Source organism: Cryptomeria japonica, chromosome 10 (genome assembly GCF_030272615.1).
Source record: "Cryptomeria japonica chromosome 10, Sugi_1.0, whole genome shotgun sequence".
NCBI classification, from domain to species: domain Eukaryota; kingdom Viridiplantae; phylum Streptophyta; class Pinopsida; order Cupressales; family Cupressaceae; genus Cryptomeria; species Cryptomeria japonica.
In genome coordinates, this window is record NC_081414.1 from 676131083 (window position 1) to 676143860 (window position 12778).

Sequence of the window (12778 nt, forward strand, 5' to 3'; positions counted from 1 at the left end):
ATTTAGAAGAAATAGATCAGAGTGCGAACAATAAATTGGGAGTAAGTCATCATAATGGTTAGTGTGAATCCATCATAATAGACACTGAAAGAGGTATAGAGGGAACATAATAGAAAGAGGTCATCAAAATCAAGTTTTGTGTCAAAAGTTTGTGTTAGAAGAGTTATTTTAAGAAGGAATAAAATTGGTCGATTATGAGTTGATGTTGGAATAGTCAAAAGCTCAGAATTTTATCAAATGAATTCTTTTCTTATAAGATATATGGAACATGGTGTCTATAGGTCATCTTCCCAAAGTCAATCTAGAGTGGTCTCACAAATGAAGTATATAGTACCATAATGTAAGCAATCATTGAAGAAGAAGGAACAAAGCTCGAATCCATTAGAGACTCTTAACACAAATGAAAAAGTATATGGTACCATAATGTAAGCAATCATTGAAGAAGAAGGAACAAAGCTCAAATCCATTAGAGACACTAGCACAAATGAAAGTTGGAGAAGATTAAATACATTGTAGAAAACATGGGAAGAGCCCCCAGTAGCCTATTGAGACAAATCATGGTGTAAAAAGGGATAGCTAAGCCTTGACAGATGATGTGGTGTTTGAATGAAACCTCTCAACACTATGTTATTGTACTAATCTAGCATATGGATAGAAGTTGACAAATCACAATTGTCTTCATTCCAAGACTAGCAATAATGAATAGAGCTAACCATGTGATAGTATGAATTAAAGCAGATAGTTAGAATCTCAATTGAGATAATTAAATAGTATTGGAAAACATAACTAGACATTTGAATTTTCAAATGCATTTGAGGATAATTTGCCTATAGGTGTAGGAGATAAGGTTGAACTTTTTGGAGGCATCCAAAACAATAGATTTCCAAGAGAGGACGAGTAGAAGAGAAGAACAAGTAAGCTATACATTATTAAAAAGGTAGCAAAACCCAAAACCATGCTTAATGAATTTGAGTTTAGAGTGGAATGGACGAGGCAATGGGGGGTTAAGATAGGTGAGGTGTTTGCCAATAGGAAGTTTGAGATGAAGGGTCCTCTAAGCTATGAGTTGGAATTGAGCATCGGCCTTAGACTTCCAAATTCGTTAGCTAAAGTCTATTCCATTTAGACTAGCTACACTTGTAGCTCCATGGAGAGTTTAAGTGAGTAGAGATGATGAGACAAGGGAGGAGTTTCCTATAAATTGACTTGAGGGGGAAACAACAGAGGTTGTGTGAGCTTGATCATCACTAGTATTTGCAAAAATAGTTGTGATTATGAAGAGAGAATATTATAAAGACTTAGAGGGACAAGTTGCTAGATATGCAAACTCTTGTGTTTATCTAAAGAGGATAGCTTGTGTTTAATATTAATATTCTACCAAATCTTCCAACTAAAACTATAAGGGTGCCAAAGATCTCTAAAGGTCTAAATTCCTTTCTTAAAAAAATATTTACCATCGAGCTATGTGATCAGACCCAAGGTTTGTTATCTAATTGAATGTGTATATTCCCCCAAATTGATGTGGATGCAAAACTTGTGCTATGATTGACTAGCTGATCATACCAAAGGAGTCTTCGAGAGGTGGTCTACTAGGCCTTCCAAATGGAATTAAAGTGGGTGGGACCATTCATTTTAAAGAAAGGGGATGTGAGTATTTTTTTTTATAGGCCTCCCATAGTAGCAATATAAATATAGTGTCTCACCAAGTGTTTCCAAGGAGATCGACCTTTAATAGCTCTCACTAGCCACTTGGTTGTAAGGCAAATACCTTGAGTGAAGGGATATATAATAGCCAAACCTCCTTTATCTTTTGCTTGAATAAAGTGAAGTTGAGAAGTAGTAGGGCATCCTTTATTATTACCCCTTTTGGCCCAAATGAAGTTAATAATTAGCTAGCTAAGCTAATTGTGATAGGTTTTAGAAGGAAGCCAGCATGATGGCATTTGAACATGGTTGGTATGAATTTCTAGTGGATTGAGAGAAGTCAAACATGGCACTATAACTAGATTTCTCAACATCCCTTTTGGCATAGGTATTTCTCTTAGAGATATGTGGAACTAACATATATTTTTATCCTTTTGACATGCTTGTCAAATAATTCTTGCATCTTTTTAGAGCTTCCTCTTTTCTTCTAAAATAAATTGACAATATGAACCACGTGATAAACATTGAGGGTGTGTGTTAGAGTATATTATTTATTTAGCCTAACTATATTTAATATAAGGACTCCAAAATAACATGTACAAGACTCTAACTCATAAGTTTTATCCTTATAATATACTTAATAGGAGGTAATTTATAAAGTTTATCTTTATTAAAAAATAAATTTATTTATTAATTAAATGTACAACTAAAATGTTATACGAGGAAAGGTTGTAACCTAGTAGTCATCAATCTCATAGATTGCTTTAGATAAAGACAATCATAAAGTATATTAGACATTGTGATTATATATCATATACATTGATATGTACTAGTGACAGGATTGTTTCAGAAGTATCGTAGTGGATTGTATATGCATGTGAGAAATTAAGGAACAAAGGCAAGGAATAAGATATTGTGAAACCCAGCTTCTTGATATATTTGTACATACAAACATTATTATAATTTAAATCTTCAATAAAAAATAAAATTTTAATGTATTTTTTACCTAAAAGAGTTTTCCCTAAATAGAATGTTGTGTAGTGTATTTTCTCTATTTTTTATATAATTTTATTTTAATTATTTTTATCTATATTTAATGGTTAGTTGCTCATTGATCTTGTTTCCTAACAAATGGAGGTCATAAAGAAGGTCGAGCTTTCAATTAGTGTGCATATTATAAATGATTCAACTCATGAATGTGAATAAGATGTTTTGATGGTGGAGAATTCTTACAAACACTTTTTTTGAACTCCATATGTTTATGCTTTGAAAGATATTGAGAAGATAGATAAAATAGTGGTGACAAAAGCTAGAGTAATAAAAATGTTTGTATGTAACCATCGCATGTCACTTGCATTATTATTTCATAAAGAAACTCCTCAAATTAATAGCGAATAGATAGCTAACTTTTTGTTTTTGTCAAAGGTGTTTGACATGTAGAAGCTTCTACAATCCATGGTGGTTTATAGAGTGTACAAAGTGGACTTCAAGGAAAACTCAAAAAAAGGGAGCAAGTGAAACAAAAGGCACTTCATGATGCTTTGTGATCCACAATCTTAGTAATAAATTTAGAATGTTTGTTTATATTTTACTTTTGATTTCTAATTTTGGAAATTTTGGCATTCAATTTTATTTTATGTTAATTTAGAAATTGAATTTGTTTTAAATATTTCCTACAACTATGTTTGCTCTATCACATCCCCTTCTTGTGAGGGTAATCAAAGTATATTGATATATAACGTCGCATAGCCTTAAAGATATTTATGAGATATTTGATAACATGTTTGACTAAATGAAGCAAGTAGTTCATAACAAGAGCTCGAATTAAAATTCATTGATGAGCAATAATGAGCATACTAGGCCTAATATGTAGAGATGCAAAAGTTCAACCTACTAATGATGATGCATAATACTAGGGATGCATCTAAATTTTGAAAGCAGTTTATGTAATTTATAAAAAATTAGGATTTTGCATTCAACAAATTAGAGGATAGGGAAAATATCATTATTCTAGCTCAAAGAAACTTTATTTGATGGTGGACATGACGTGGGAAGGATCCAAGGATGATGCGACAACTTGCCACTCACTTATTGCCACAAGTAATTAATTCCTCTATTATAAAGACAAATTGATCAATTGACCTACTAGTTCATCCACTTGGTCATGAATAATAGGCTTAGTATTAAGCAAGTGAAAATGTTAGTCGTTGGTTATAGTGCTTTGTGACTTCGAGATTGACTCTCCTAGCATCAATAAACTATAGGCACATGTTGTGATATTGATCATGAAGATACTATACAAATTAACGAGGAAGATGTGGTTGATAATGAAGAAATGCAACATGAATCGATTGATATCTCTTTGAAATTACAAATTGATATAAAAATGATATAGAATAAAAATTCTAGTTTAATTTTAATAACCCAAATAAAACATTAATTACACTTAATACTATATATCATTTATATCAATTATCATATTGCTACTAACACATCATTGCCCATATATAATTTTAAAATTTTAAAACTTTTTATACTTAAATCAAAAAACAAATCATTAAATATCAAATGTATACTTTGTAAGACTACTTTAGTAGCAATTGGTTTTTCTAAAAATCCATAAGATAAAATATCGAATATCTACTGAAAATAGAATTCAGTTCAATCAATTCTCCATATAATTAACTCAGAGAAGTTGACTGTTCAGTAGTCCAAATCCGTTAAGCAGTGATTCTGAATCTTTACTAATAATAAACTGTGATTGCATAAAATTTTGGCCTAATTATATTAGATTCTTTTGGAAATGGTAACTTTCAAGCCATGGGCCATGGAGAGAATGGCCATCATTCTATAATTGACTGGATGTCCAGGAACCAAATGGAAGTTGAAGAATCTGCATAGAATTGCAGTGGTCATCTTCATCTGCAGGAATGCCGAGTCTTTTCCCAAACATATTCGTGGTCCGGCCTATAACAATTCGATAGTCAATTATTTATCAATCGACAATAATTTTATATCTCATCCAATTACCAAATAGAGACTGATAATACCTGAAAAGCAGTGAACTTAAAAGGGGAAACATGCTGGAATACTCCATCTTTGAACCATCTTTCAGGTTTAAACTCTTGTGCATCATGACCCCATATGTATTCCATTCTTCCCATGGAGTAAGGAACATATGTTACCATCCCTCCTCTCTTCAACTTTGTGCCATCAGGCAGAGTATCATCCTCCAAAATGCCCTTGGGATCCTTTTATTATTTACCCAATTCAAACTGATTAAGTTAGCACTTACTTTTATATATATATATATGCATGCACCTATGATAAATTGCTTCAAAATTAATCATCAATGAAAGAGTTCAATAAAAACCTAAAAAGGTTTATGAGAACATTACTCTTATGAAAATTAAGTGCAATAAAAACTCCAAAAATAGGGTTTATGAGAACATTATTTTAAATGAAGTTTTTTTTTCAGCAAGCTGAATTAAACCATATGTTAGAAAGATTGATCGTGTGGGCTGATGGCTTCCTCCTCCTCAAGAAATTCTGAAGATAAACACTGATGGCTCTTCTATGGAGAATTATGGTCAGGCGGATATTGGTGGTATTGGTAGAGAGTTCTAGTGATGTTCAGTTTTTCTTTTCTATTTATAAAAGGTTTCATACAAATAACTTCATGGAGGCTCTTGCCATCTTGTATGCTATGGAGAGGGATTGTGATCTTGGTTGGAAAAGGATTATTTGTGAATCTGATTCACAAGTGGTGGTGAATATGTTGAATGAGCAGCAATTGGATGATACTAATTGACTTTTAGTTCTGATTATTTGGTAGATTCTAAGTTTGAGTAGGTCTTTTGATTCTGTTGTTTTTTCTCATATTATTAGAGAATGGAATAGAGTAGCGGATCCCCTGGCCAAATGAGTTTCTGATCACTTGCAAGGTTGAAATATTGCAAATAAGGGATACTTGCCTTTGGATTTATCTCATATGTTAAACCAATTAGTTATAGAGGATATGAATGCGTAATACATTGTTCTTTGCTGACTGTTGGCCATTCTTGCTTTGTAATTCTCATTTATGTTTAATAAATTTTTACCCTTTCTGAAAAAAACTAAACCATATGTTAAATAAATGCAATCAAACACCAAATGTGATAAAAATTACCTGAGGAACTGCAGGGTATAAGCGAAGAGTCTCTGTGATGGTTGCATACAAATAAGTCAATTTTCCAAGAGAGTCATAGTTAAGCAACTGAGAAAACTGCTCCATCCTTTTGTGGAAACCTTGAATATCCTCTGGCCCATCCACTTGTATGAGGGTCACTCCTTCCTCTCTTGCTCTTTCTGCTTCAAATTTGCACAATTCCTCATACACCTTTGTAGCTTCATGAGGGTGAGTGATCATCATGTAAACAAACCAGGAGAGAGTGGCAGCAGTTGTGTCACGCCCAGCAATCACAAAATTCAGAACTATATCTCTCAGATTTTTGTCTGACAGTTTACTTTCTGGATCCTCACCCAACTCAATGAATCTGGACAGTATGTCTGGTTTAATCTGAAGCAGCCAGATTTAAACTGTAAATCTTTAATATCCTGCTTTTCACTTGTTAGAAAGCTTAAATTTTGGTGAAAGCGAAATTCCCCTGTATCAGACATCTAATGTCAAATTTTTCAGTTTTTGTAATTTTTAGGAGAAAAGTGTGTTAATACCTGAGATTGCTTGCCTGAGGTTTTGGTCTTTTTGATCTCTGCTTTTCTTTTGCGAATCATAGAATAGGTAAATTCATCGATTGTGTGTATGCTTTGGTTAACCAATGCCTCTGTTCCAATGCGCAGAAAACGTTTGATTCGCCATAGAGGGTCTATGAAACGCAGAGTGACTATAATGTTGGCAGTATCAAAAGCCTTGGCGAATGGAGTATCTGTCATTTTCAAAGACAGCGTCCCTATCTCTACTCCAAACCCCACTTTACAGATGGAATCTAAAGTCATTCTCATCAAAGCATCCTGTGTAATGTACCAGATTAGTTCCATAATACATTAAATCGACTAAAAATAAGCATGGAGTACAGTAGAACAACAAAAGACAATCAAGAGGACCAACAATGAGACTAAAAGGGAAAAAAAACTACAAGCCCAAACAAAGAACTAACCAATTTCAGAATGGTTTAAAGTCAAATTGTTTCAGCGATCCTATTTCAGAATGGTTTAAAGTCAAATTGTTTCAGCGATTTTTGTTTGACCATAAAATCCTATTATCGTAGATTTTTCTTAACGGTTTCATCATCCAAACCCGAATCAAAATTTATAGTATGTTTCAGGTGAAGTAATCATCAACCTCTACTTAGTGTCAGGTGATGTTGATTCATAATCAAGCTCTGCCTTATATCAAGTGAAGGATTCCTCTATTCAGTGTGAGCACTGTGAGGTGATGGTTCATTCATAATCAACCTCAACCTCTGTTTTATATCAAGTGGTTGCTGTAAGAGCAGTATACAAACAATCTATTAGAAATCAATTTTTTTAATAAAAGAGAGACAGATTTATCATACATTTATTCCTATTCCTATTTCAGATGTTTAAATTATAAATAATATTTTGGATGTCCAAATTATAAATAATAAGATAGATTTGTTTTTTATTAGATAAAATGAGGAACAAAGATCCCAACCCTGTTATAAAATAAGTCCAAAAACAACAGCAAATCATAAAAAATTAGAAAAGAGACTGAGTTTCATGAAGTTTGTTATATGTTTCTTTCAGAAACTCTTATTGTTAAGATTTCGTAAAGCTCGGAACAATAGTTTTATGTCAAAACATGAGGCTTATATGTAACTCCATACTGTATAAACCAAATCAATCATAAAAAAAAAAAGGGAGGCCCTGTCAAAATCACAAATTCTGACCTGCATGTCTAAGGACTGCTCATATTGTGATGTACGTGACAGGATATATGCCAATTTCAGGGCATATTCTCTGAAAACCACAGTGCTAAAATCCCTCAAATTTTTTGAAGCAAACTCAAAACTTGCAGTCTTACGTTGCTTCCTCCACATTTCACCATCTGCATTGAAAATCCCATCTCCCAGAAGCACTTCCATGTAATTCCTGTATGTTTCTCCCTTCACAACAGATAAATTGTTAATTCAATCACAACCTTCTTCACAATTCATGGTTTTACTTACAATTAAAATGAAAATATACAAGTAAAGACCCAAAAGGACCAGAAAAAATTACCATAAAAACTCCTGAGACTATGATAAACTAAGATCGTTAACAGTGTGTTAAAACCCAAAACCCTAAATGGGGAACTGGACCTCTTTTATGTGTTAAAGGAACCCTCACCAATTCAAAAATCATATAATTTTAAAAAATAGAATTATGTCGATGGATCTTTGATCTGCTAGTGAAGGTGAAAGGTTTTTAATGAGCCCACCACAGATAAGTCTTGCTGAGCGCAAGGCTCCAACATCATAAGGGATAAGGCTGGGATCATACCCCGGACGAATATGACAGAATGGATACCCCTCAGTCCTTGGCTCTTAGCAATATCAGATAGCTAAAGCCGACTTTATTCATAATTTATCCAGAAACATTTACACAAAAACTCTGGCCTACTAAAACAGAGCATGTTATGAATTACCTTTGGATAGTTGGGAAAATTAGTCTTGAGCACATACTCTACATTTTCTGGGTCTGCAATATAAGTGTAGTGTGTGAGAGGCATGGGAACCTTGACAGTCTTGGACTTAGAGAGGTATGAGGCAATCCAGTCGTGCATGTTATCATAGTTGAGGAGTTGCTCTATGGCTGCACCCACAAATGGCCATGTCTTTGGTCCCACTTTGTTTCTCTGACGCCATCTGTATATATATAGCCATGACACCAACACTCCTACAGCTGTTAAACCCAAACTCAGGTTGCTGCAATCCATTTCTGCAACACCCATCTCTGCACAATTGAGCTCTGCAACTGGGAGACGAGGAAGAGTTTATAACAGGGTGATGATGGAGAAACCAAAGTTTTTTAGGTGAGAAGATAGAATAACCAAAGTTTTTCAGGTGAGAAAGTAAAAATGTTGTGGATATCTTTTTCTGCATGTTTCCATCTCATACCTTCAGTGTGTCTCGGGTCTCTTACATTTTCAGTGTATTCATACATTTGGTGTTGCTTAAAATGTGCAAAATCCTTAGAAAATTTGTGTTTTCCACGTTATTTTGGAAAAAACGTTGTGCCTGTTTAACGATCATGGTGGTGGATTTTAAAATCCAAACAAAACTATTATATTTGGGAAGAATTGTAGACTTTACAATAGAAAAGCATATCCAACAAATTAGGAAGAAAAGCATATCACAGCACCATTTATCACTTTGGCATTCACCTAATTTCATAACTTCTGGTAGACAATTAGAAACATAGAGTTATGCCTTAAATCTCTCCTTTCTGAAAAATAGGATGAAAATTAGCTCCTTTCTAAAATTTGTTTTTGGTTGGTGTAGAAAGAAGTCCTCACAACTTTTGTGTAATATCTATTTTTGGACTATTTAAACAGAATTTTGGGTGTATTTGACATTGTAAAGGTACAATTGTTAAGAATTGAGAGTTAAAAGCAGTGTTACAAAACTCTGGGAGTCCAGAGGCGGGTCGCTCTTGCTGAGGTCCATAGCCTCTGGACTCGGAGCCATTCTCTCAGTTAAAACATAACATTGCTAAAAGTAAATCTATCTAAACAGTAGTTGTTGTAGGAAACTATGTAATGACACAACAATTATTGTGGGTTTTGTTAACTATAACTTTCAAAGGTGCAAAATACCTTAAGTAACCCTAGCTTGGGTAATTTACACTCTTGACTAAGTGCTCAGAACTTCATACCCAAGCAACTTGCTTCATTGAGATAATACAAGCTACTACTTTCTATTCAAATAAAATTATTGCTATTACAGAATGATAATCTAACTATCTACTACTTTTGCTTGATTATAGATTCAAATTTATAAGCTAACTGATTCTCTAACAAACATCTGATAGGTGTCCATTCATTCCTTCAAACAAGGAGGAAGATAATTCTTCCAAGTGACAAGAAAACAATGACTAGACAATAATGTCCTATTACAACTTTTCATCTGGCTGATTGGAAAAGAGCTTGTTTGAACTTTTTTATGATAAAATTGATTTATTGGAGATTTGTTAGTATGCATAAATAGATGACAATTTCATATCCAACTTATTTTCAAATTAAAATGAGTGAAATATAATAAATGGTGGAGGTTGGATTAAATGTGTTGCCTTCCCAATAGGGCCAATTTCGACTCAATCAACTTATGTCATGTATTGCTCCTTTATTGTTACAAATTGCTTCAAATGCTTTCTAGGTTTTGTACTCCTCCTTTTCAACTTTTTAGATCATTTTGAAAAGATAAATGTTATTAAGAAACAAGGGGGATATCCCTATTTTACTGAAATTGCTTTTTGACTTTCTACACTTTCCAACAATAGCTATGTGCTAACAACTGTCAACTGTTTTTTCTTTTCAGCTATATGAATGAGCTAATACTTCCACAACAACATGTTAATCCTTCTAAAATACTTGACATTTAATAATCACTATTCATCATAATATATTATCATAATTTAACATTAGCTAGCTAAACATGCAAATGGTTATCAATAATCATTGATCCTAGTTAATGCTTCATATAATCAAGGTAAAGCTAATAAATGCATTGGAATGAAATAATAAACATGGAGTAAAGTGTCATAACTAAGGAAATAAATAGGACAACTTATTGGTTGATCACTCATCCAAAAGCAAAGCCTCCTTCATAAATATAGATTTATTGTTAGTATACAATAAAACAAAGAGAGGACGGAAATCAAATGATCTATATCCATACCTATTAATGTTGTTGTTATCAAGGGGATCTTCTTTAAAATGTAACAAGAGGCTCTTATAGTTCCTCATCAAAACTTGAATTTGAACCTTCTTCATATGCAACATGTTTATAATGTTGTTCTTGTAGTTGTTCTACATGTGTATATTTCTATTTATCAACCATAAAATCAAAATGCACCATTTTGTAAGGCTTTATATAGGGTTGCTCATCATTTTAAAAATGCCTAAGATCCATGAAATAACATCTTTAAAATATAAAATTTATATTGCTATAGGATTCTAAAACTTATAAACTTACCCACAAAAATACACCAACTAGCCCTAAAATAAAGCTTAAAATACATTTCCTTGGAAACTTGAACATATGCTTCATTGCCAAAAACTCTAAAATGAGAAATTGATGGTCATTTACCTCTCTATATCTCATAGAGAAATTTATCAACAAGAGAAAAAATAAATGACATGTTATTCATGTAACAAGCAAGGTGAACTACTTTGGCCCAAAATTGGTGTTCAAGTTTCGCACTACTCAACATGCTTTTGATTCCATTTGTTCAAGTCATATCCATCCTCTTTGCCACTCCATTTTATTGTGAGGTATATGGAGTTTTTTTTTTGTCTAGCAATTCTTACATGACTACAATAGCCATCAAAGGCCCTAGAGCAAAACTCACTACCATCACATGGAGTAATTAGTTACATTATTAGAGTTGCAAAATGTAGACAAGCATAAACAAGGTGCCACACCTAGTTCCCCTAGCTAACACCATTTTTTCTCCATTGAACAACTTGCAATCACTCTTCTAAAGAGAAACACACACCCTTGAATTATTATTTTTAGACACAAAATATAAATTTCTAAGTGGCAATATGCAATACATCCTTGAGGGTTTTCACCCTTCCATCACTATTTTTTTTTTACCTTCTCTCAACCCACAATCTTAAATGTGTTGTCCCCAAGGAGAACTTCCCCACCATCATATGTTAAATATGTTGTAAGCCACTCCTTGTGGGGATTCATGCGGTAGGATGCACTTGAATCTATTAACCAAAAAACATTAGAAATCATGTTAGTAAAAATAATAAGTGCATTAATAGCTTTATCACTCTAAAATTTATCCATGGCAATTTTTTTACTATTTTTCTTCTTATTCTTATATTCCTTGTTGAGATGCCTATGTCTGCCACAATTTTAACACCTCAACCTACTCTTTCCAAGCATTTTAGACCTTCCCTTAGCATGTAACAATCCTTGGACTTCTCCTCATCACCCTTTTTATTGTCTTTACCCCTCTCCTTAGATATTCCTCACACCCGCAATGTATCTTTAGACCCCTTTAAAGTCCTCATTTCTTCTAATAACAGAGTGGCAATGAGAGCATCCAATTGACTATTGTAGTCACACAAATCTGTCCATTTTAATTAAATGAATATTTCGTATTTATTTGATTAAAAATCCACTAGCCACCAGTTAATTAAATTAATATTTAATTAATTCATCCCCAAACATTCTTCTATTAATTAAATAAATTATTCAATTTATTTTAATTAATTCATTAAATCCAATTCCAATCAATTAAATAAATAAAATCTATTTATTTAATTAAATCCCCCTTTTCCTCTTTTAAATAAATTAAATAAAACATTTATTTAAATCATTATCCCCACCCCACTTGCATTTTCCTACAAATGCAACTTGCACACATTTTGAAATAAATGAATTTTTATTTTAATAAAATCCTATTTTCCCTCACCCACCAAATCCACTTGCAAAATCTAATCCCCTTCTAGATTCTTCTAACCCCTTCCTAATTAGCCTAATCCATCCCCTAATTATTGTCACATTCCTAAGCAAAATGGAGTCACTTCTCAAATGGCCCAAAGTCTTGGATAACCATTGAAGGTTTTCAACCTTCAACCACCAAAAACCCCAAAGTCTTTGAAAACCATTAAAGGCTTCCAACTTTCAACCACTTAATCCACAAAGTCTCCAATAACCATTAATGGTTAACCCAAACCCTCCCACATGGTTAAAACATTTGTTTTGACTCAACCTCTATCTAACCCAAGGGTCTCATCAAGCATTTAATGCTTTGACCATGATTATCTCTTAATCATTTGCACAAAGGTTTATCCTTGCATTAACTCCTAATCCAGTGGGTAAGCTTAATTTAGACTTGACCCTTAGCCTTTAGATAACCATGAGGTCTTCTCAGGCCTTTAATGCCTCCAACCTCT

At 33.2% G+C, this 12778-nt stretch overlaps 1 protein-coding gene across 1 annotated transcript; it reads right to left on the reverse strand.

Annotated features, from left to right (window-relative positions):
* Window positions 1–4152: 4152 nt before the first annotated feature.
* Window positions 4153–8670, reverse strand: LOC131027741 (cytochrome P450 704B1). The gene is made up of 6 exons (XM_057957835.2): window positions 8291–8670; window positions 7554–7769; window positions 6358–6654; window positions 5813–6202; window positions 4695–4895; window positions 4153–4611 (listed from the first exon to the last, which is right to left on the reverse strand). Exons 1-6 carry the CDS (start codon window positions 8594–8596, stop codon window positions 4432–4434), a joined length of 1590 nt encoding a protein of 529 aa, XP_057813818.2. The 5' UTR covers window positions 8597–8670; the 3' UTR covers window positions 4153–4431.
* Between the last annotated feature and the right edge of the window lie 4108 nt (window positions 8671–12778).

Coding starts and splice junctions, on each gene's coding strand:
- LOC131027741 (XM_057957835.2), bottom strand. CDS start 8,596: ATGGGTGTTGCAGAAATGGATTGCAGCAACCTGAGTTTGGGTTTAACA. Junction 7,770..8,290: donor ATTTTCCCAACTATCCAAAG/GTAATTCATAAC, acceptor TCTGTTGTGAAG/GGAGAAACATACAGGAATTA. Junction 4,612..4,694: donor TTAAGTTCACTGCTTTTCAG/GTATTATCAGTC, acceptor GAATTGTTATAG/GCCGGACCACGAATATGTTT.